Source organism: Electrona antarctica (genome assembly GCF_951216825.1).
Source record: "Electrona antarctica genome assembly, chromosome: 3".
Lineage (NCBI taxonomy): Eukaryota > Metazoa > Chordata > Actinopteri > Myctophiformes > Myctophidae > Electrona > Electrona antarctica.
In genome coordinates this window covers 18,157,449-18,183,625 of record NC_136808.1, presented here as the reverse complement: position 1 = coordinate 18,183,625, position 26,177 = coordinate 18,157,449, and the positions used below count along the sequence as shown (strand labels likewise).

Genomic DNA, 26,177 nt, shown 5'->3' with positions numbered 1-26,177 from the left:
TATGCAGCCTAACACACCACCAAGTGTAACTGTTGTGCAGCCTAACACACAGACACATACACAGAGGCCAAGGAGGAGAGCTTGTACAGTACAGTACAGTACAGTACAGTACAGTACAGTACAGTACAGTACAGTACAGTACAGCACAGTACAGTACAGTACAGTACAAGTACTGTTCTGTAGCTGTGGAAATGGTCACAGTCTCCCTTTTGAATGGAGCTGGTCAAGAGTGAGACTTTCCTTTATATTTATGCCTAATTGTCTCCGCCAGGCTGAAGGCATGACGAGAGGTTTTGCACCCCGTCTGTCTGTGTGTCTGTCCGTCCATCCATGTGTCCGTCTGTCTGCGTAGTGTATACAGCTAATCTCTGGCACTGTTGGCCTGGTCGCTGGGTGCACACACTCCCTAGATGCCAGGGCAGAACATGTCACGACTCACCGTCATAGTGCCACCATGAGGCAGATTTTTGCAAAACACATGTTGTGATATGACTCCTACAGATTTTGTCCAAACAAAATTTGGATTTTCTATATTCAATTCCCATTGGCTAAGATTGGCTTCTAAAGTTTTCAGGATTGGTCAACTCATGAACGCAGCTTGCGATTTCTTTTCACATTGGCCACATTGGCCTGTGTTTCGACCAGCAGGTCGAAGCACATTTTTTGGAACAAAATGCCTTAAATCATGAATGCAGCATCCGATTGCCGTGAAAGGCCCAAGAAGACATGGCACCTTTTTCACATTGGCCTATTATAGCGCCACCATGAGGCCACAATAACCTGTGCTCTGAGGAGCACTTTTTCCAGTTAATTATTCTTATACTCCTTGTGAACGAACAGTAGGCTATCCTTTCACAGTTCTTTATTTTCAAATCTGGTGAACCTCCCATCTGATGGGTAGATCTCCAGGTGAGGATCACCTGTTTGGCTAGGTAACAGATTGCTCATCAGAAATCTCAATTATTCGATTATAGGTTGGTTAATGGTTCTTAATATCGGTTTTGATTTATTGTTGAATAATTGCCCAGCACTAAACTGTACCAACTAACCATGCATTTTTGGACAGTGGTACAGTATACCATATAGTATACTATATAGTGTATAGTGGTACAGTATACCATATGTCCTCTCCTTTGTTTGAGTGACTCCAGCTTCCTTAGTCCAATAGTCGCTCTCAGTTACAGTCATACTTTATTGATGTGACCGTTTGCAGAAGTGCTTTTGTGCAAATGAACAAAAGGGGAACACTGTTTTCCCATAATTATAACACAATATCAGTAGTACTGCTATTTGTCTCTGCAAGCCTCAAAACTGTCAGTACGGTATATCAATTAAATTCTATTATTGGCATGAGAAAACATACGTTTACATTGCCAAAGCAAGTATCAAAATATAATAGAATAAAATATATCACAATAATTCAACACCTAGCAAGGGGACTACTCTCTCCCTCTTGTTTCTTTCTCTCTGTCCCTCCGATTCTCTCTTTCTCTCACTCTCTGTCTATCTGTCTGTCTCGCTCTCTCTCTCTCTCTCTCTCTCTCTCTCTCTCTCTCTCTCTCTCTCTCTCTCTCTCTTGCTGATTCCTATCCTTTAGATTTAGAAGAACAATATTTACAGCTTATATAGGCTATAAAAAACCCTGTTCTGTTCCCAACCCCAAACTATGACTATTGGGATTTATTTTACAGTTGCCACCTTCACTTTTCCCTGTGTATTTATTCTGTGTTTCCTCCTCTGGATGTTGTGTGTAGCTTGGTGTAGAGAGTGTCACATGAGCTAGATCTCTCCCACCTCCACAAAGCAGCCATTGATGAAGATTCAGCAGAGCAGAATGCAGTCAGGGGGGCTTAGCATGTCCAAACAGAATGACTGTGATGATAATAATAATAATAATAATAATAATAAGTCTTTATTTCCTGTCGCTCACAGCGAAACAGGGAAGGGACACAGAGAAAGCTACATCAATAACGCCTCAATGGCCAGGCTTAGGCTAGGCTTAATTCGGGGAGGGGGAACATTAGTGATGTCACATGATTAACTGACACAATAACGGTTGTTTACACAGCTCAGGTTCTGTGTACTGTTTTTGCATAACCAGTCACAGAACCTCTGCAATGTTTACACAGGTACATGATTATGAGAAAACTAAATATATATGTAAAAAAAAAAAGAGAGATTAAAAACAAGTTTTGTTGTGTGACCACTGTGGAGTCGGGCACAATACATTGGATGGTTGCTTTGAGCTCAGGGAGAGAGGCCTTTAAATGGCAACTCTTTGATTGTGGGCTTTTGAGTGGGTTCAAAAGAGGTCAGAGTCCAGTGCACGCTGATATTTAGCAGGGTGATTGAAGTACTTAATGCCAAAGAGGCTAGGAAAGAGCAGGGGGTAAACCGAGCCAGCAGCGGGCCAGGTTGGTGGGGCATTCATCCACGGCTTTATACTCTGCAGGAATGCTGGGTCAGTTCAGGCAATGAACACATTCTTTTCTACTGTAAAGCTTTACCAAAGTATTATAAAGAAAATGCTCTGAATAGCCAAGCCGTTTTATAATGAGGGAACAGGGATCTCGGTTTAATTTGTGTGGTTTGTTGCAGGCAGCGTCCAGAGCATCCAGACCGGTACAGGCTCAGTGGAGGTGTCAGGACACACTCAGTGTCCCCTGAGCCTACCTGTCTGGGCACTCCATACTCTGGTGTGTCCCAGACCGATGAGTAGTTTGTATATGATGAGGTGGACCTTGGATGATTCCTGGAATAAGATATTGATCAGTTAGGGTGTTGGCAGTGGAAAGCGTGTGGGGGCGTGAAAAAATGAATCCTTGTGAGTGAAGAGTGATAATGACATTGTACAGCAGTTGTGAAGTGGTTAACGAGGTCCTGTTGTTTTGGACTAAAGCACTGCAGTAGCATTTACTATGCTGCCGGCTTCCCTGGGCGTGAGGACAATGTTCTCCAGTGAACCTTTAAGGCGGGTGGACACATTGTATTTTCTCGCTCGCTTTGTGTGTTAGGTATTGAATAATTGACCTTTCTGGGTTTGCATGAGCTCATGGGAAAAGTGGGCGTTTCCACGGGAAGTCTGTGCCGCTCCCTCCTCCTCTCTTTCTCTTGGTCTCCTTCTCTTTTCACTCCCTCACACTTATGTTTCTACTATGTACGTACAAGCATGTGCACAGACCACAATGCAAATTGAAATTTGGCTCTTGGCTCCAAGTCTTGGTGGTGTGGATTCCAGAGGGGGATATAGGAAACAAATGTGGGACTGGGGATTGAGATGTACAGACAATGAGCACGCATCCATCTGCTTAACGTTAACCTCTGAAGGTGGCCATTTGTGCGGGGTGATGGCTGATTACCAACAGCTGCTGAGGGTCCGGCCAGCCCCTGGGGTTGAACCTGCACGACTGCGGAACAGGAAGTTGAGCGCATATGCTCCCAATCAAAGTTTACTCAAAGAAACAAAATGGTGAAACTAAATTCGAACACATATTTTGTCTTCTAAGGTAGGCCTACACATTACAGGAAGTGCTATCTGTCTAGTGACTGGTTTATTCTCCATACTATTTTGGGCATGTTAATAAAGGCAAAAAAAAAGACATTTTAAAAAATAGTGAAAATTCTACAAGCTCACAATGTGTCACAATGCGACACATTGTGAGCTTGCCTTGTGTAGACCAGATATTGTTGCATGACACCATCATACAACATAGTATAAAGTATGGCTTAAGTGGGTTAACAAACGGTTGATTCAAATGTGTCCTTTCCAATATAATGCCCAGTTCCTTCCTGGGCTCTGATGATTCATAAGGCTGCAGCTGTGTGACATATCAAGGCCAGTTGTGTGCCAGCGTCTAGGGAGCTTGCTTAGTCGAAGCACGTGCCTCATAGAGCTCAGCTGTGTGCGGGCATTGTTAAATCTCCTATAAAACGGTGTGCTCTGAAGTTCACGCTCACATCCTCTTAATGTGCATTCTCTTATTAGGATGATGACATTTTAGTCCATCAATGCCTTTTTTATTTAGCTTAGAGCTACATTATTAACAAGGCTATCTCATCCGCATGCTTAAAATGTATGACTGATTCTCATTTGGAAATAAAGTGTGCACTTTTGTTGACATGCCCAAAATGGTTGCTTTGGGTCACTAACCAAACTACCAAACCTTACAGATGACACCTGCTGCAATGTATCCCCTAGGGCTGGGCAATTAGCGAAAATATATCGGATCTGATATTTGGAACCAATTTAGAACCAAGACTTAATCTTGCTCATGTAGCTTATGCAATGTGATAATGAGGATTAGCCAACACCAACTCGGGACTCCTGAATCGCTACCCTCCACACCCAGCTGTCTAGCATCAGGGTCTTGAGCTCTGTAGTGTTGTTAGCTCCACTGTCCTACTGCAGTGTGTCTACGTAGGTGGTGTGCCTCTTTCCCTTCCTAGCTGTGCCTTGGGTACGCTCCGACAGTGTCAATTTGCTCGTCACCAGTTCCGGGTCCCTGACACAGTGCCCAGACAGTCTCACCCTTCTCTCTCTGACCTTGTCTGTGACCCGTGGGAGGCCCCTGTAGAGGTCCATATTTCTGATGATGTAGTCAGCCCATGTGACACCAAGTGCCATTCATAGCATTCTTGTGTAGACAGGGCCTTTTCCTGCTCTACTGTGAACGTACACGTCTTGGCCCCATACAGCAGTACTGACTTCCACTGTAGCCACAAACGGACAACTCTTGAGGTCATCTCCCATGTCAGGTTTCAACCCATGCAAGGCATTCCAGGCAAGCAGCCTCAGACCTTCAGATCCTGTTCCGTTGAGGCAGTCTAAGCACTCAGATATTTGAATTCCTCGACTACCTCCAGCACCATCACATTGGCTGTAGCAATGGTTTTGTCCTTCCGTGTTAAATGGCATTACTTTTGTTTTCTTGGCATTGAGCTTGAGGCTGATCTTCCTGCACTTCATTTCTACTGCCAGTTGTAGTTCTCTTCCTTTCTCTGCTTTGGCTAAGACTACCTGTATAGGTATCATCTGTATAGTTGTGATGGGATGTACTCTGTGCCTAGTCTTCCTCTGGACCAGTGTGTACCCCAGTGTCTCCCTGCCACTGATTGTGAGTCTCAGCGCATGGCCCATTGCTACATTAAACAAGAAGGTGGCCTGGGTGTCACCCTGTAGGATGCCTGTATCTTTATAATCGACTAAATCAATTAGCCTGATTAATCATATAACCAATACTTTATTATACAATGCTAGCATTTCCATAGACAACGCCTTGGTAACTTCGGTTCCAACAGCCAAGAACCTTGGTGTTGTCCTGGACAGTCAGCTCTCATTCAAAGCAGACATTACAGTGGTCACTCGATCCTGTAGGTTTACACTCTATAATCTTCGACGAATTTGACCCTTCCTCACCCAGGAGTCAGCCCAGCTCCTTTAATATAAAGACATCAGTCATATCAAAACTTGACTATTGTAACTCTCTCCTCACTGGCCTACCAGCATGCGCACTTAAGCCTCTCCAATTGATCCAAAATGCTGCAGCTCACTTGGTCTTCAACCAGCCAAAAATCTCTCCCCCTTCTCCGCTCCCTCCATTGGCTCCTGGTCGCTGCGAGTACACAACTCTGATGCTGGCAATCAAACTTAATCCATATCTTGCAATCTGATCGAACCCTACTAACCCTCCTGCCGGCTCAGATCAGCCAACGCAGGGAACCCAATGCTGGAAGTACCTTCACTAAAAACACCGGGACAATGCTCCACACGTCCCAAACTCTTCTCCCTTCTGGCTCCAAAACTATGGAATGCACTTCCCATTGCAATCAGAAGTGCAGACTCACTCCCAATCTTCCGCCGTAGTCTGAAAACCCACCTATTCAGCTACAGCTACATCTTAGCCCGTAGCACTTGCCCTAGCCTCGACCTTACGAGTTATGTAACTTATGTAAAATGCTTACTTATGTAAGCATTTTATGTAGACATAGCACTCTAGTCTATAGTATTTATTTTATACACATAGTTTCATTATTAGATATTCCACTGTTAGGTTCTTAGCTTACGTATGATTCATGATGACTTTTTTTTGAGCTGTGCCTCCGCTCCATTACGCAGCTATGTGTGTCCCTATGTCTGTCTGTCTGCCCGCAAGCAACACGATAACTCATTTCTCGACAGTTTCGGACGTGGGAAGGCTCACCGGCCACCTGACCATGTTCCGGGGATCCCGGCGCGGTAACTGTGTAATTTATCGGCCGTTTCGGACACGGGAAAGCTCGCCGGAACCGGGCCAGCCCCCTGGGCGCGTTCCTGGGGGTCTGGATGTTGCCCCGGGGACCCCCACACACTATAGTTGCACCGCTCACTTCACACAGGTGTGATTTTTATGTATATGATGTATTACCATGTTTTTGTTCTTGGTTACTGTAAATCGCTCTGGATTAAGAGCTAAATGCCTAAATTGTAGCATACCAAATAGACAATGTAGAAGCTCACAACGCAATGCATTGTGATGCGTTGTGAGCTTGTGAGATCTGCTAACCGTTCATCAATCGCAATCGAGGCAAAAGTTTGAAATGATGGTGATATTGATTTGAAGTCATATCGCCAAGGCCTACCTTCTATCTGACTTCTTGGTGCTTACATGTGGGTTCCAGCCAGGGCTCTGTATTGCTATGTCAGCAGAACTAGGAGCAGAGACAGGGATTGGCCAAAGCTTATGAGGAAAAAGAGGTGGAGGAGATGTAGCTACAGCTGTTGGCAAATTCTTTCTACAATAATTACATCCAAGTGTTTAATCTACATTTTGTAATTAAGGACATTTTGTAATTAAGGCATTTCTTAATCAATTGCTTGGTTTCTTTTTTCTAGCAAAAACCTGTTTGTGGTGTATCTAAATAGGGCTGCAAAGTCGATCATTTTCTTAAAAGCGATTATTCTTAAAAGCGATTATTCTATCAATTACTATTTCAATTAATTGGATAATTGAGAAGCACTTTTTTGTATGTATCAACAAATCCATAGAGGGTATGCACGTGACATCATAATCATACCCAGAAGTTGTGCGGGAATGCCTACTGAGTGCAAAAAATACTCTATCCAAACAGAAAAGTCCTGTCTGGTTTGCATTAAACAATGTTAAACAACGTTAAACTCACTTTGCCACTCACTTTATGCATGCCATGCGCATACGCTCTATTACTTGATGTTCTTGATGTTTTATACTTGATGGCACAACTGTGTCGTGCATCAATCGCAAATTGAACCCCGACCTCCCAGTCCCAGGGCGGACACTCTAACCTCCCAGTCCCAGGGCGGACACTCTAACCACAAGGCCACTTAGCTGGTTGATGTGAGCTTGTATAGGTCAGCTATTTATTTTCCCCTTTTCCCCTCTTTATTCCTTTAGCTTTTTTGCCTATAATGATATGCCCAAAATATGGATGGATTAATCTTGTATTCTCTAAAATTATTAATTATCAATAAAATAAAATAAATGATTAGTTACATTACAGACTGGATGCGTTTTGGCATTTTTTCGTAAAAATGGCGGGAAAAACACTGCGAAAAATCAGAAAAATGCACCAGTCTGCAGGACCTTTAACTGTTGCACACCTACAGCTAAATCTGTGTATGGGTCTGTTTATCTGCTCTTTCATCAGTTCACATTTTAAAGTGGCTGCTTTAACCAAACAAGTGGGACAAGAGGCTGAGATAGAAAAGGATCTATATATAGTGTTGCGTAAATCTGCTTGTGTGTGTGGAGGAAGTGGGTGCATGGTGCGAGGCGAGCATGCCGTTTATTGCACGCAGCACGCCTACACACATCACACCCATCCTTGTTTTCCTTTTAGTTGAGATGAGACTGCCAGCCAACACAGAGACAAGTGTCTGTTGCATTGTGCGTCAATTATGAGAAGTAGGTTATGTATGTGTACTAGTCTACTACTTATCTAGGAAGTGTGGCTGTGCAGTTGACTGGAAAATATATCAAAGCCCATATCTAGAACCAATAAGGACTTAAAGGGGAAAACCACCCATTTTCAACATTTTACGATGTCATTAATATACCTTAGCTGTTGTGTGGAAATAATAAAAAGGTCCCCCCATTCTGTGTTTCCTAGAACTAGAGGTCTGAAAAAAATTTCTTTCATAATTACAGTTCTAGGAAACACAGAATAGGGGGACTTTTTTATGGGTGGTTTTCCCCTTTAATCTAGCTTGTGTAGGGTAATCGAATAACCAAGAAGAAGCACTTATCTTTTGTTATTATTTATTATATATCGTCTCTGTCGGGTGGAAACCTCATATGTCCAACAAACTGTTACTTTTCACGATTCAAATTCAAAAGTAGCAAAATTTGCAGATCTACAAACTCAAAACGTGCCGCTTTGTGCCGCGTTTCGAGCTTGCAGATCTGCTACTTTTGATTATTTTGTGTGACACTGCAAGTAGGTCGTTACTTTATGAAAAAGCCCCACAAGTTAGAATGGAGGTTTCTGCCTGCCCAACAGAAACGCTATTACAGAATCAACACAAAAATCTCTGGTAAATCTACCAAATTAATCTGATTAACTAGCCTGAAATCCAGCCAGACTGACTTTCTCCCTTCAGTGTTTTTCTTCTTTCTTTTTTGTAGTGAAAGGAAAAAACTAAACAAACAAAAGAAAACGGCTGAACACAGCAGGTCGGTCTGGTTTCCAGGCTACAGATTAACTACAAAATCTTGTATTAGCTTTTGTTGAACTATGGTGGCATACAGAACATTTGAAACTAGCAGATCAGCTATATTCGCTATACATTTTTAAATAATTGTTCATTGATCGTAATCGAAGCAGAAGTTAGAGATAATAGTCATACTGATTTGAAGTTTGCCCAGCTAGGAAGTTGAACAAATACTAAGCTTGGTTCAGGTTTTGTTTGTAGATAATGTACAACATGCGGCAGTACATTTACACTAACCCTAAATGGTAGGACCATGAAATGGAATAACCCACAGCTTCATTCAGCAACATCTTTGTCTAGATCTGCTCTTTGGTGCCCTGTGTGAAGGAGACTAGTACTGCTACACCTTTTGAAATGATGAATAAACCTAAACAAGAGTCCTTGTTTTGGATGCCCAAGAGATGGCCCGCCAGTTCTCACACACACACACACACACACACACACACACACACACACACACACACACACACACACACACACACACACACACACACACACAGAGCACAGAGAGACGCACTGCAGCTGAGAATCATCCACTAACCCTCTTTTCATGGTGAACAGGACTCTAATGTTTTGTGTGTGTGTGTGTGTGTGTGTGTGTGTGTGTGTGTGTGTGTGTGTGTGTGTGTGTGTGTGTGTGTGTGTGTGTGTGTGTGTGTGTGTGTGTGTGTGTGTGTGTGTGTGTGTGTGTGTGTGTGTGTGTGTGTGTGTGTGTGTGTGTGTGTGTGTGTGTGTGTGTGTGTGTGTGTGTGTGTGTGTGTGTGTGTGTGTGTGTGTGTGTGTGTGTGTGTGTGTGTGTGTGTGTGTGGGGGGCAGGCAGGCAGGCAGGCAGGCAGGCAGGCAGGCAGGCAGGCAGGCAGGCAGGCAGGCAATGTAAACGTATGTTTTCTCATGCCAATAAAGCCCATTGAATTGGTTCTGTTGGAATGCTGAGGGGGGGACTGAGTGACAGTGTTTGGACTTCAGTGGGTAGGTGGGGATGGGGAACATATCCTCTGACATCACCCCACCCCACCCAAGCCCCCCCATCCAGGGCTCGACTGGGCCAGCTGCCCTGCTGCAGAGGTGGAGTTTCCTTCCTGCAAAGCTGGTTGTATAAGGCTGAGCGCGGCCATGCAGAGTGGAGCTCTATGGAAGGCATGGATGGTGTATCCCCCCCAGCAGTGCAACCATATAATCTCCAGTGTTATTTACTATGAAAAATCACACCCGTGTGAAGTAAGTGGTGAAACTCTGTGTGGCGGTCCCCAGGGAGTCCCCGGAACTTCCAGACCCACAGGAACGCGCCCAGGGTGCCGGCCCGGTTCCGGCGAGCCACCCCGCGTCCGTCTGTGTGTGTGGCTGCGGAACAGTGACACTTGGTTGTGAAAACAAACCAAACACTATTTTTGTGCTCGGACAGACCCAGCCAGGGACAGACACACATAGCTCCTTTAATGAAGTGGTTGCACCACTTAAAAACCTGCATCTCGTGTCTGTCACGCCTCGTGACACGATCCATATATGGCCAATACAGAATTCATTCCATATGTTGATCTGACCTCATCAAACCCTTAGAAAAACATACATACATGAGCAAGCTGAAGTTGGTTATGAGTTTTGACATATTTGGGGTTACTGTGCACTGGTGGTGTCAGAGGAAGGACACGGTGACTCTGACCTCTGGCCAGTCAGCCCTGCACAGCCACAGCCCAGATCGCACTCACTGTAGTGACCACGTGGTGCCTCTAGGGACAGCATGGCACAAAGAAGCACGCACACATCAAAGTCCAACACACAACAGTTCTGAGGGACACTTCTGAACGACCCAAAGAAGATACTGTACAATTTAGTTCACGCTGATTCATTCATATATATGAATCAACATTATCCCATTTTGGGCGGGAACCCCTTTTGGTGTTTTAACTAAGCATTATGTTATACTTTAGCTATTGAAAAATAGCAGATCTACAAGCTCATAGCGTGCCACCGAGTGGCGCGCTACGAGCTTGTAGGTCTGCTATTTTTGAAAAATCGTGACAATGCAGCGCAAATCTTTGAATATCTTCTTTCAGAAGACTTTTTTTTTAAATGTTGACGTCGGGCCTAAATGGGTTATATATATATATATACAAATATATTAAATAAACGCTCCTTTATTATTCGCAGCCCTGATAAGGAGCAAACGAGGTCTAACGTTGTATCCTTCACAGTCGGATGCACCTGTTAAGTATAATGGCAGTGATGGATGTATTTCCATTATGGCTGGTAAACTTCATGAGTCAGAGGGTGACCACCACACATGACATCATCCAACTCAAGGCTGGCTTATGTCACACAATTCCTGTCGACTTGGTCCCCCTGAGTCATCATAACGTGCCCAGCAGAACACGCCCTCCTCCCAGCCCCCACTCTCCTTGCCCCTCTCACTGTGGCCTGGGGCTGGCACCATCGTGACATTTTACATGACCATTCATTGTCATACAAATTAATTGCGATTTAATGATTTAATTGTGTTTTTTGTCATCATTGAACATCCGAACTTCATCTTTTTAGGCTTTGTACACAAAAAAATAGAATCAAATATAAAATGTGCACTGCAGCCAAAACAGGCCATATTTAATAATGCAATACATTGAATATCATTTAAAATATTGGAAATGGTTATCTACAGCATCACATCACTCTGCATCGTAGCGGGTTGTGAACATCTTTCCACTATTTTGGATCTTTAAAAAATGTATGACATTCAGTAGATGAATGAATGGAAACTATTCTGATGACTATGCATAAATAATTGCTATTATCTCAAATAATTACCATCAGGTGATTATGTAATATGTGACCGGCCAGACTCCAGCAGCCCCCAGTGGTGATGTCTGGCCTTGTTACTGCTGCTTCTGTTGCTGGCACTGCAAAGCACCTCATCCATCACAGGAAGCAGCTCTTAGCGGAATAGTAGCGCGTACGCTGTAAAAAACAAACCCAGAAACTAACCCCAGAGAGAGTACAAATACAGGTCCATTTGGTTCCATTTGTACTCTCTCGGGGGTTTCGTTAACACTGAGGATTGTACTGTGTGTATGGTTGCTGCTAGCCCGATGGAAGGATGCACACAGAGAGGGAGTATTAGTTGACAGAATTGGAATAGGAGGTTGCGGTGGAGCTATGAGGTCATGTGATAAGTTGGTTCTTCCATCTCTCTCCTCGGTCTGAGTGTCTGCTCTGCAGTGACACGCAGGGCAGTGCAGTGCAGTAAAGTGCATTCCAGGATGCACACACACACACACACACACACACACACACGCTGTTACTGTTAGCGTAGTACTGATTAATTATTGAGCAGTAGTGAGTGAATGTGACACAGCACTGAGGAGAGAGTGCGTACGCGTGTGCATGTGACTAAGGCATACACCACAACAGAAAGGTAGCATAGCGTGGTATAATGGAAAGATAAGAAAATGCGAATGCAGAAATTGAAAATGTGCACACGTCATGGTTCAGCGAAGTGATTTGACTGCCTTGTAGTTTTATCTGCATCAACCGCCTGCCTTCTCCCAGTCACAAGTAACATCACAACTCACGCTCTATTTACTAAAAAAGGAATATATCACATATACCAAGTTAGAAAGAATGGAGTTATTGGAATAGAATATGGGCATATTTGCTACTTTACATAACAGCACCATGCTACTGTAATATTACTGTTGTAGCCTAATTCCGTTGTTCAGGAGACGGAGACCTTTTGTTATTTTCTTAGAAGGTCTGTGTTTTAGGGTGTTGGTTTGAACACTCAGCTCAGCTGTCACCACTTAACTAGTCTCTGGGGAGAGAGAGGACTACAAAACATGTGAAAAATGTGAAAAATGCATGACTCCTCCTCTTTCCAACTCCCTGGCCCCACCCTTCCAGTTTTGGTTACTGGGAGACCATTTTGGGCCAGAATGCAAGTCTCAACGGAATGTTCAGGCTTTAGATGTAGGCTAATTCGTGTAACTGTTGATGCTAATGTGCTAATGTACTGTCTCTTTAGCATGTGTTTGGTATGTGAATGTAAATCAGTGACAGCATGCAAAATAATTGTTGGGGCATATTTATCTGTTTTTCCTCAGTCTAGTGAGCTAGAAGGGGGTAATAAGGCCCTGTGCATTATCTGCAAATACGTAGGAAGTGGTTGATATAATATTATAGTATATTAACCCTAAGCATGTTTCATGTGCCAGAAGTGTACCTCCCAGCCCTGGCAGAGTAGTTCTGGAGTAGTTCCAACGGATTGTGTGCCCCTGGTTTTTCCCTAGTGGGACTGATTGAGGGTAGCTACTGGGACGTAAGTCGGGACTTGATCACTCCCGGCTGGGTCGCCTGAGTGAGGGGTATGATGTTGAGAGACCCGAAACCCCGTTGACCTCAGGATACATCACTGAGGATACGTACCAGGTGCATCCATGCAATGTTTTTTAGTTATAGAAAATAGCCAAAACTACAAGGTTGTTGTGGCCTGTGGATCAGCTTTTTCAGCAAGGAGATTTGGTGTAGGGAAGGGGAAATGGAGAGGGCCTAGTTAAAGTAGACCCCTGTGACACTCCGGTTAAGTGTTAATCTATGTCACAGTTAGTTGTCTCTTTGAGTCACGTTATGTGCATTTGTTTTTGTCACCTCCAGTCGTACTTTGTCACCGACTACGATCCCACGATTGAAGACTCGTACACCAAGCAGTGTGTGATCGATGAGAGGGCAGCCAGGCTCGACAGTAAGTTCACCTGGACTCTGGTGTGTGTGTGTGTGTGTGTGTGTGTGTGTGTGTGTGTGTGTGTGTGTGTGCTGAAATGGTTGAGAACCACTGTTCTACACAAACTATAAATGCTTCTTTCTTTACTGACTGAGTTCTAGCTGCAAAATGTTTTCTACTGCACACGAAGCATACTCTTGACATTGTGTCTTGTAATTTGACTTTGTTTCTCTTGTTTCTTTCTCTATTGTCTACCCATGTCGTTTTGTTTCCCTTGTTTCTTTCTCTATTGTCTACGCATGTCGTTTCCCTTGTTTCTTTCTCTATTGTCTACCCATGTCGTTTCCCTTGTTTCTTTCTCTATTGTCTACGCATGTCGTTTCCCTTGTTTCTTTCTCTATTGTCTACGCATGTCGTTTCCCTTGTTTCTTTCTCTATTGTCTACCCATGTCGTTTCACTTGTTTCTTTCTCTATTGTCTACCCATGTCGCTTTTCCTTGTTTCTTTCTCTATTGTCTACCCATGTCGTTTCACTTGTTTCTTTCTCTATTGTCTACCCATGTCGTTTCCCTTGTTTCTTTCTCTATTGTCTACCCATGTTGTTTTTCTTGAAAATGCGAAACGTTGCCTTCTTATACAAAGAATAATTTCACGCACACTTTTCACTTGTGAAAGTTTAAGTTAAGTTTAAGTGCATAGGAACATATGCTAAAATGCATGTCTGTGTGCCATCACTCATGTACTGTATGTGATGATATTGTAAAAAGAAATGAAGACATAATCGGTACATGTTAACTAACTGTGTGTGTGTGTGTGTGTGTGTGTGTGTGTGTGTGTGTGTGTAGTACTGGACACGGCTGGACAGGAAGAGTTTGGAGCCATGAGAGAACAATACATGAGGACAGGGGAGGGCTTCCTGCTTGTCTTTTCAGTCACTGACAGAGGAAGGTGAGTGACACTTTCTCCATCTGGCCTTTTTTCCCACTGTTAAGACCTGATGACCATTCTAGTACAACTGCCTTCTAAATCAGTTCGTTTTCTATTACACTTTCAAGATTTCAAGACAATCTTTTTTTTTTTTGCTTTAGTACTCAATTTTCCTTAATTCATGAATCCAAGTACCACTGTCTACAGCATTTTTGCTTGTAAAATACTGACATCAAAACTTAAAAAGTCCAGTTTTATGTCAATGTGTTCAAATTAAATCTTTCCATTCAGTAACACCTTTCCACACTGGGCAATTTTTTGTTTAAAATTGGTAGATTCACATGACATAATGTTGTTCCACTTTCTCTCAAGTGCCCTCTGTAGTACACGAGAGAAAGTGAGAAAGTACCCCCTGGGGCGTACTTATCCCCATTTTAGAAACACTGGTTCAAACCATACATCCGGGTGTATTTACTTCAAATATCGTCTCTGTCAGATGGAAACCTCATACGTATGTCCACAAATGTTACTTTTCAGGATTCAAATTCAAAAGTAGCTAAACTAGGAGATCAAAAGCTGCATTTCAAGCTTGTAGATCTGCTACTCCGACACTGTAATATGATCAAGTAGGCCATTCATTTACAAAAAACAAGTTAAAATCTGAAGATAAGAGTTTCCCGTGCGACAGCAACGATAATATAGAATGTTTAGTTCTACAAGATTGTATTTGTTTCCTGTTATGGCTCTATTATATCTATGGGAACTTCAATTGAAAGATGATATAGTCAGTGTAGAAACGTTTCAGTGGGTTGAAACCTGAGGTGAACTGTTTGCCAACCCCCTGATTAGTTGGTTCCATTGTTAGAGCCTGGGCACATACAGTTGGGTGCCACCGATATTGTCCCTTATCATTTGACCCATTTAGGCCTGACCTCAAAATTTTAAAAAATCCTTCTAAATCCTCCAGTTTTCTGAAATAAATATTTTCACGATTTTTCAAAAATAGCAGACCTACAAGCTCGTAGCGCGCCACTCGGTGGCGCGCTATGAGCTTGTAGATCTGCTATTTTTCAATAGCTAAATTATAACATGTTTAAAACACCAAAAGGGGTTCCCGCCCAAAATGGGTTAACTGTCCTTTTGCGCAGATCACGCAAACCTCAGCAAAAAGGAAAGGACAATATCAATGGCCTCCAACTGTATACGCGCAAAGAAGTGTCAAGAAAGCGCCTAGTCCAGGCGTCTCTTCCTGGTTTTTAAACAGCTGGTGGATGGAAACTTCAACTTGCAGCGTCGGCAAAGCGTTTCCGTTTTTCGAGTGGTGCAACCACTCCTATAGACAGCTATGTGTGTCCCTGGCTGGGTCCCTGTGTCCGAGCACGAAAATAGCGTTTGGTTGGTTTTCACCACCAAGTGCCACTGTTGCGCAGCCTAACACAGCCTAACACACACACACACACACACACACACACACACAAACACACATTAACTGTATATATGATGATTTCAGGTGTGACAGTACAGTACAGTGCAGTAGAGTAGAGGGACCCCCTGGGGACCCCCACACGGTAACTCTGTCATTTCTCAACCATTTCGGACACGGGGCGGCTCGCCGGAACCGGGCCGCCCCCCTGGGCCTGGGACCCCTGGACCTCCTGGGGGTCTGGATGTTCCGGGGACCCCCTTGCGGAAACTCTGTCATTTCTTGACCGTTTCAGACGTGAGGCAGCCTGCCGGAACCGGGCCGGCACCCTGGGCGCGTTCCAGTGGGCCTGTAACTTCCGGGGACCCCCACATGGAGTTGCACCACTCACTTCACACGGGTGTGATTGCAGACGCGTCAAGTTGCAGCCACGTGCAAGCGTCATTTCCATCCACCAGCTGTTTATAACCCCAGAAGAGAAGCCTGCTCTAGGCGTTTCTTGATGTGACAGTGTAGTTGTTGTACCCTGAGGCGGCCACCAGTGTTGCCAAGTCTGTTTATTATAAGCAACTTTCGGCTTGTTTATCTGTAACGTGTGAGTGAGAAAATAGCCAGCACACAATAAATGTCCCTTTCACATACCGTAATTTAGTTCCCTGTCCACAGCTCAGTGGCCTTGTGGTTAGAGTGTCCGCCCTGAGACTGGGAGGTCGGGGTTCAATCCCTGGCCGGGTCATACCAAAGACTGTAAAATGGGACCCATTACCTCCCTGCTTGACACTCCGCATCAAGGGTTGGATTGGGGGTAAGTCCCTGCGACATACTAGTGTCATGTCCAGGGGGTGTACTTGCCCTATGGGCCTCATGGCTCGGCAAGGCTACTTACTTACTTACTCCACAGACAGAACAACGGACACGTTTCAACTGCACAGGTCTTCCCCAGTGTTGTGAGTTGTGACATTGCTGAGGGCAACGGGCAAGATAGGTCCCCAAGCCTTAATCACAGTAATCCATATTTTGGGCATGTCATTATAGGTGAATAAACATTTTAACAAATAATTATAATAATAAAAACATGTGATACATAAAAAACAGTTTATAGAGGGTGTGATTATTTCCTATGTTCTGTGTAATATTGTACTGATATGTAGTAGTCTGTTCTTTTGTGTGTGTGTGTGTGTGTGTGTGTGTGTGTGTGTGTGTGTGTGTGTGTGTGTGTGTGTGTGTGTGTGTGTGTGTGTGTGTGTGTGTGTGTGTGTGTGTGTGTGTGTGTGTGTGTGTGTGTGTGTGTGTGTGTGTGTGTGTGTGTGTGTGTGTGTGTGTGTGTGTGCGCGCGGCTGTGCTGTGCTGTGCTGTGCTGTGCGCTCAGCAGTGCAGTGAGCTGTTAGTCCCCCACCCGTACTCTACAGCCCCCTCCTTGTGTTTATGTTGTAAACAGTCTTTCCTTCCTCCATTTCTATTAGTCAAGTCTTTCCAGATTGACTGTGTGCTCACTGAGCTGAGCTGTCTGTGGGACACTGGCTGGAATGCTGTCCTGGGCTTTAGTGGTTTGACTTTGTGCTTCTTTGTCTCCTGGGTGACACTTTTATGTGCTGTCTGCGTGCCGTTTGGTTCCGGTGGTGCACAACATGACGTTTGTGACACAGTGCAGCGGTCCTCAAACATTTCCATGCAGGATTGATGCGTACGTACGTACTAGCTAGGCCGCAGAGTGCAGACATTAGAAAATACTTTTGTGAGAAAATGTTTGTCTGATTAGATTTAGAACAGAATTCTGCAAACTGACTGCAAACACTGTAGGTGGGGAGATAACGGTAGAGAGAGTGAAACCTATGAGCGAAATAGTCATTCTTATACATTCTCTCTTTGGACTAACCCTCTGTTCCTCATTTTGCTGAGGAGCCCCTGGAACTCCATGAAGGACCCCAGGGGACCCCACATTGAGCTGAGGACCCCCTGGAACCCCCTCAAGGACCACAGAAGACCCCCACTTTGAGAAACACTGAATTAGAGAAACAGCCTGTAGGGCAAGGGAAAGTGTCAGAGCTCTCAGACAAGTGTTTCTGCAATGCTGCACGGAGCACCATAGAAGATGTCTGGCTTCTCCCTCTTTGCTCTCTTGTTTAACCCTCTTAGCTTGATTCACAGAAGCATTGACCTCATCTGCTGGGTGCCAGGGGAGAGAGAGTGTGTGTGTGTGTGTGTGTGTGTGTGTGGTGGGGGGGTTGATGGGTGTTATGTGGTGAAGAGCTTACATTCCTAGGAGGTTTGACTGAGATCCTGAAGTTCAGAGGCACCAATTTCATCTCTGCATAGATGCACATGCCGGAGAATGCTGTGTGTGTGTGTGTGTGTGTGTGTGTGTGTGTGTGTGTGTGTGTGTGTGTGTGTGTGTGTGTGTGTGTGTGGGGCGCACCGCGCACATGTATGCATATTCAGTGTGCGTATAAACACAGTGTCATCCCTTTGTGTAAAGTGCATTAGCCAAATTATTTTTATTGAATGTTGTGTTCAACAGCTTTGAGGAAATCTACAAATTCCAAAGACAAATTCTCCGAGTCAAGGACCGAGATGAATTCCCCATGATCCTCGTAGGGAACAAAGCAGATCTTGAGCAGCAGAGACAAGTAAGTTTGTATGTCTGTCTGTCCAAAGATCAAGCAGTGATGGATAAAGCCCAAGCTACAGTATAAACTCACAACGCTAGCTTGTAGATCTGCTGTTATCTATTGTTGTTGTCGGGCAGAAACCTCTTAACTTTTTGTGTTTTCTTAAATTAAGTGATCAAAAGTAGCAAATCCACAAGCTCGAAACGGCATGCAGCGTTGTAGATCTGCTACTTTTGAATTTGAATCCTGAAAAGTAGAACGTTTTGGACATATGAGGTTTCCACCCAGCAGAGAAAATGCCCACTTTGACCTGAGATCAGATTCTAAAAATGTCTTCTACATCCTGACATTTTTCTGAAAAAAATCTATGTTTCTATGTTTCTTCGATTTTTCAAAAATAGCAGACCTACAAGCTCGTAGCGCGCCACTCGGTGGCGCGCTATGAGCTTGTAGATCTGCTATTTTTCAATAGCTAAAGCATAACGTAATGCTAACACCAAAAGGGGTTCCCACCCAAAATGGGTTAATAGTGAAAATAGCTGATCTACAAGCTTTGCAACGCGTTGTGAAACTGCTTTTTTGTATTTTTTGTGTGTGTGAAAACTTCTGAAATTCTTTGATTTTCTTTCTCTGAAATGTTTTGTTTTATTTATTTAATTTTATTTTTAATCTTTTGAAGTAATAATAAAAAGTAATGGTAGGAAACAATTGTTTTTATTTGCGACCCAATAATGTGTACCTAACTCAAGAATGCCATTGTTTGGAAAACACTGGCATAGAGGGGTAGAGAGGAGGGATTTTTTAGCTAGCTAATTTTGCTGTAGTCTTTATTGGCATGCAGCTGCAGTTCACAACCTGGTGTGAATCCACATCACCCCCTCATGGTGGACTGCTGCCTTGCAGGCATATTATGACTGATCAGTGGCATTCATCAAATGTGTGTACTGTGTGTGTACAAGGCACAATGTGATGAGCTTGTATATCTGCAATTTTTTAAAAGCATAAGTATAAAATATGGTTAAAGTAGTTTACAATTTCAGTTTACAATTTAGCAGATTTTATCCAGAGCGATTTACATCAAATTCATAGAAATAGTCATCTAGGATCATAAGTAAACTAAGAACCTAACATCCGTCTTAACCCATTTTGACCTGAGATCAGATTCTAAAAATGTCTTCTACATCCTGACAGTTTTCTGAAAAAGCTATGTTTCTATGTCAGTCGTTCTTAGATTTTTCAAAAATAGCAGACCGCTATGAGCTTGTAGATCTGCTATTTTTCAATAGCTAAGCATAGCATAATGGTAACACCAAAAGGGGTTCCCGCCCAAAATGGGTTTACAGTAAAATATGTGTACGATGAAACTATAAGTAAACACTATATAATGCTATGTTTACATGATATGCTATGTCTATCTACATTACATATTTAGCCTTTGCATACAGTACGCCTGCAAGGTCGTCACGGTGGAGTCTGGAAACGTTGTACTCTGACCCCTTTTCCACCGGGTTTGAACCCATTTGGTTCTTTTTCACCCAGCTAATGTTTATTTTTTTTGGTGGCTTTCGCCTTTATTTTTATATTTTTTATGGAGGGACAGACAGTAGGCTGACAGGAAATGGGGAGAGAGATGGGGGGAAGACATGCAGTAAAGGCCGTCGGGATCAGGAGTCGAACCCGCGGCACACTGCCAGACTGGATTACCAGCCAAGGTGCCTGGACCGCTGAGCCACGGCCCAGGCCTCACCCAGCTAATGTTGAACCAGTTCAGAGTGTTCCCACTTCCCACTGACAATGCATTGGTTCAGAATCCTTAAAAGTTGGTTCGAAACTGCAACCAAAAAATGGCCACTGGTTCTGTGAAAGCACCATGGTTCCAAGAATCTAGAACGGAACCAGTTCTAGAACCAAAGTTCTTTTGTTGGAAAAGGGGCCTCTGCGCAGGCAGTAACCGGGAGCCAATGGAGGGAGCGGAGAAGGGGAGAGACGTGAACATTTTGGCCTGTTAAAGACCAAGGTGTTGTGGCATTCTGGATCAATATTGGAGAGGCTTAAGTGCACATGCCGGGAGGCCAGTAAGGAGGGATTGAAGTTTTGATATGACTGATGTCTAGATAGGAGCTGGGCTGACTCCTGGATGAGGAAGGGTCTAATCCTTTAAATGTTATCGAGTGTAAACCTGCAGGATCGCTGTGATGATAGTTCAAATGATTGCGACGCTATCAGTAACACATTTTGTCCAAGGACCCATGGGGGTCTCCGGACCCCACTTTGAGAACTATTGGCTTAAGTTGTTAATGACAATAATGGCCCTTCTGTTTGAAGGCTCCATAGGGACGAGGCAGATTAGAATCCTAGACCCCTGCACACTACACTACAAGATAACGTGCCCGTGGCTGTGATATATACATTCAATTATTGTAATACCTTTCTCCACATGTTGTCACAGTGTCACTGGAACGAGTTTCTTTTAGGTTGCAGAAGGGTGAATTTGTTTCTTGATTGAATGCAGCGGTGGCCGAACGGTTTGCGGAGCGGTCTTGTTATCGGAAGGTCGCCAGTTCGAATCCCCGGACCGGCACGTTAAAATGACCACCGCTGAAGTGCCCTTGAGCAAGGCATTGAACCCCTACCATGAAATGTTCTATGAGCAGGGTCTGGCTGTAAACAAGCATCTCGAGCTTAGTCCATTCACCCTGGGTAAACAAAGAACTTTGCTTTGCTTTGCTTTTTTGTTTTATATGCTGTGCAACACTTTGGTCAGCCTTGCCCTTTTGGTTGTTTTTAAATGTGCTTTATAAATAGAATTGACTTGTAGATGGCAGCATTGACAACACATTTCTTGCCTGGACTTTGAGTTTTCTTTTTAATATGATTCATGGATTTCAAATTCAATCATTTTTAATTTAGTTTTTAGTTTTATCCCACGATTTTGTAACCCATTTTCTTCACCCAGTGCCAATTGCCTAAGCTGTAATCTTGGCCCTACTCTCCCTCTGCCAACCTGGGGAGAATCCCAAACTGAGCTCATGCTTCAATGCATGTGGAGTGAGCAGGCCACTTCTTTAGTTTTAGTGTTAGTTTTTTTTAACCAATCACAATACATAACAGTACAATAACAGTATCCAGTACTGCTTGGCACCAGTAAATACTGCAATGTCCAGTACTGCTTGGGACCTGCAGCAACAACATATAAGGTAGTTCTATAGGCACTACAGTCAATGGAATTTTGTTCCGCAAGTGATGGGACCCTTTACAGTAGAACATGATTATGATCAGGCTTACAGGTACAGTTTAGTACAACAGTGGAAAAGGCCCAAAAGTATTCTCCATATCATACGGTTCAACATCGTTGATTTGAGTCCTTAGAGCAAGATAATGTGCCTGCTGTAGAGTTGATGGTGCATTTCTCAGCCCCGCCAACAGAGGACACCAGTGCTTCAAAATTGTTAGTGATCTGTTCTGGAGCATCACTATAGACGCCTTAACAGACGACGTCACACTGATAAGCAACAGCATGCGCGCGCATAACGGCAGCAGAAGAACACCACCTCTCATAAGATGCAATGGAAAAGTTCTAACTGCACTCACGTGTAAAAAAATGCCCCATCAAACTTTCAGATGCTGTTTTTATCCCAGTGTGGAGGAAGAATGATTAGGATTTTTATTGTATTCTCTCACTCTTGAAATATATAATCCATTGGTTTCTGTTGTGTTTGAACAATAATAGCAATTCAAAACAGTTGTCCTCAAAACCACACCTCCAGTCGCTGTCATAAGAACGGGAGGTGCGCTCATAATCACGGCAGCAGAGCCGGTTTGTCTATGGCTGCACGCGCACCTGCAGCCCATCAAGTATAATTTATGCTTCGTCCCGCGATGGTGTCGCGCACGCAGACCTCTACGCTCACAACAGTCGCATCCGCGACTCTGTGTGCAATACTGTTGGGCTTTGAGTTGGGCTTTGAAGTATAAATGTCTCCTAGGGTGCATCTCACTAGCCAACGATCCCCCCTTTTCGACTGTTATCAATAGACAGATTGAATGGACTGAAACCAGCGCTCCCCAAAACAACAGGTTTGGAGATCTGTTGGGAATTGATTACATGAAACAGTCACCCGTGCGCCCAGTCCCAATGTTTGTAAACAAATAATTGGTCTATTATACTGAGCATACTTTTGGTTGTGTTCAAAATGTCTCTGTCGGGTGGAAACTTCATATGTCCAAAACTGTTATCAGGATAAAAAATAAACGGTAAAAGTAGCATATCTAGCTTGAAACGTGTTGCTTTGCACTGCATTTTGAGCTTGTAGATCTGCTACTTTTGATGCTTTTGTGTGACACTAGTATGATCAAGTAGGGTGTTAATTTACAGAACAAAACAATAACACAAATAGTTAAAATATGGAGATAAGAGGTTTCTGCCCGACAACGGCGACAAGCTCACACACCCCAAACACTGATGTATGCCTCCCCTTCTCAGGTAACCCAGGAGGAAGGCCAACAGTTGGCCAGACAGCTGAAGGTCACATACATGGAGGCGTCAGCCAAAATCCGTATGAATGTAGACCAAGCTTTCCACGAGCTGGTTAGAGTCATCAGGTAGGTTCCTTCATCCCAGGAAGTATACTTATCATATCATATATTATTATAATTCATCAACCTCAAGGCCTGCTTAGCCTACATATCGTCGCTGTGGGGTGGAAACTTTGTATGTCCAAAACTGTAACTTTTCAGGAATGAAAAAGAACCACTTTTCCACCCATCTTCATATAATTGGTCCTCATTTCATTTTTGATCATGATAAAATAGGACAACTTTTTTCTACTCAGTCTGTGTCTCATAGGCAGGCTGTGCGCAGTTCAGAAACCCATCCACCAGTGACATATCATCGATGGGGAATCCAAGCTAATAGAAACGTTGCAATGTGAAAATGGAATCCATCTCACTCATTATTTATATATATATAATCTTATAACGATAACGATGTCACTGGTGGACGGGTTTCTGAACTGCCCAAATTGGTGGTATTTTACCATATACATTAGTGAGGACCAATTATATGAAGATGGGTTGAAATGTGGTGAAGTGGTCCTTTAAATATTCATTTTTCTCACATTGTGAGCTTGTAGATTGGCTTTGTGTGATATTAGTATCTTCTTTACACTTTCGGCTGTTTCCTTCAGGGGTCGCCACAGCAAATCATCTGCCTCCATCTTACCCTGGCCTCCTCTTCTTTCAAACCAACTAACTTCATGTCCTCTTTCACTAAATCCATAAATCTCCTCTCTGGTCTTCCTCTAGGCCTCCTGCCTAGCAGTTCTAACCTCAGCATCCTTCTTCCGATATACTCAACTATCCCTCCTCTGTACATGTACAAACCATCTCACTCACACCTCTCTGGCTTTATCTCCAAAACATCTAACATGCACTGTCCTTCTGATGTACTCATTCCATCTTTATTACTCCCAGAGAGAACCTCAACATTTTTGTCTCTGCTTCCTGTCTTTTCCTCAGTGCGACGGTCTCACCACCAACTTGTACACCTTCCCTTTCATTATTGCTGATACTTTCCTACCCGTTCCAATCTGCTTGCACCCGTTTCTTCACCTCTTTTCTACACTCCATTGTTATGGAATGTTGGCGTACTTAAAGTATGAGGGCATTAATTCGCTGAAAACATAAAGAGAATATGGAGATGCATGTTGATTTCTGCCCAACAGCAATATAGATTTTACTCTGGTCCAGATTTAATACATACACATAAATGGTGCATTTCTATATGCATTCTTGTTTTATTTATTTCTGAATGCATTGAGATTTCAAACAACTGTCAGCATGATGAGATCAGAAACAATGATTTTGTTCCTTGACTCCCCCCCCCCCCCCCCCCTTCCATCTCCCAGGAAATTCCAGGAACAGGAATGCCCACCCTCGCCGGAACCTACAAAAAGAGAAAAAGACAAGAGTGGCTGCCACTGCGTGATCGTCTGAATGGGCCTTATCACTGTAACTCATGCAGCCACTTCCAATCACCCCAAACCTCTGCCTGACATGACATCCTATGTGGATGACTGACCGCTGCCTTTTTTCCACGTGCATGACTTCAGACAGCTTTTTCTGACATGCTCTGATCAGAAGCCGCCGTTCCCAGGACAACTGACAATGCCAAATGTTAACACCACTCTACCTTCAACAATAATCTGATACACACGAGAGTCCCCCCAACACTAAATATTGCCTTCTAAATCCGCTTAACAAATTAATTGTTTTTATATCCTGAAGGACTTCTCTTGCCTTGTAGTGACATTTGTACTTTTTTGCCGAGATTGAATGAGAAACATAATAGGCAGAATGTTAATGAGTTTGTTCTTGTTTCCCGTCTCACCTGGACAGAGATTATCTTAAGCTTTGTGTATGTTGTGCCATATTCATTTTTACTCCCATGTGCTAATCTGCTACTGTACATAATGATATTTGTTGTGATTTTCAAAGTGTATTTCTAATGACTTATTAAAATCACCACAGTACAGTGTGTGAGATTTGAGTTTGGTTTTACATATATGAAAAATAAATATATAAGGATGTATATATTATAGTAACATCTAGATTGCCCTTAAAGTTATGACAGTGGACTCGAAACCTTTCTGTGGATTCTGCTTTCATCTCAATGGCCAAATATGGACTGTCTAATGTATTTAAGTCTTACAGATTGTAGATGATAAATCATATGCCATTTCTCCTGAATGTAGGAAGTCTTTATTTTCTTCTGAATCCATTCTGTCTCTTTCCTGTCAGTCACAGTTCAATCACAATTAAATACATTTGCTTTTTTGGAAACCTTGACATGCAGTACAGGAAAAATCATTTGAAGCACATCATTTAGTCTTTAGTCATCCACAATTGAACACTGTAGGCCTCTGTTAAATGAAAATCAGTACAATATAACTTGTTTAATATGAACATTTATTCAGAATGATAATTTCACATCATTCCCATAAAATGTATATTTTATGTCTATTGGCTATTAGGTCTTTAATATTGAGCAACATATCATTCCAATAATATGACTGGCAATCTTTATTTTCTTTCCTTATTTTTTTGTAAATCCCTTGAAACATTTGATTTGGTTGATTTCCCCATACCTATGCCTTTCTACTCTATGGGACGCCATGGCAAGCAGACACTTTGAGATGCATGGCGTGCACGCCTTTACACAACCAGTCTATCATGGGACATGAACTCGTCTGAACTGTCACGTTTTAATCGCCATGGATCCGCCTGGATACTGCTCTGCCATTCCTTTCCACGTCTATTTCTGTTTCGCCATAAAAAATGAAGAACTGCAATCGTGTTTGTTTATCACCTTGTAATATACACCACAAAAAGAAAATCAGATGATGGAAGTAACGGACTTGATTAAATGTTTCTACTCTACTTTTATACATTATTTTCTTATCAAACTAGTTGACAAGTATTTTTATATGTTTATAAGTGAATATGCTTTCACAGCACAGAACAGATGTGTGTATACACTATGTAAAGAGGAGTATTTAATTCTCTTGATTGTTTTTAACTGAAGATGATTGTTGGCCAAAATTAGCTAAATTGGATTCTTTACTTAAATGTGACCAAGAATGTTTTCCTTATACGCTGTAATATCTGGTGTGTTAATGAACACAGATTTTACTGTGTAGTTGCGTAGTCATGGAAATTATTGACCCTCGGATGTTCAGGAACAGAGTTGGTGTAAAATATTCATCAGATGGACATGGTTGGTGAGCT

The 26,177-nt window shown here is 43.1% G+C and overlaps 1 protein-coding gene across 1 annotated transcript in view; it reads left to right on the top strand.

The window, feature by feature from the left end:
* rras2 (RAS related 2) overlaps positions 1 to 25,238 on the top strand; it is a 38,027-nt gene extending 12,789 nt beyond the window's left edge. The window contains exons 2-6 of the mRNA XM_079496537.1: positions 13,367 to 13,454; positions 14,279 to 14,381; positions 18,302 to 18,410; positions 22,876 to 22,994; positions 24,299 to 25,238. Of these exons, the coding sequence (XP_079352663.1) occupies positions 13,367 to 13,454; positions 14,279 to 14,381; positions 18,302 to 18,410; positions 22,876 to 22,994; positions 24,299 to 24,386 (507 nt within the window). The 3' untranslated portion in view covers positions 24,387 to 25,238. The remainder of the gene's footprint in view (positions 1 to 13,366; positions 13,455 to 14,278; positions 14,382 to 18,301; positions 18,411 to 22,875; positions 22,995 to 24,298) is intronic.
* The last annotated feature ends 939 nt before the right edge of the window (positions 25,239 to 26,177 follow it).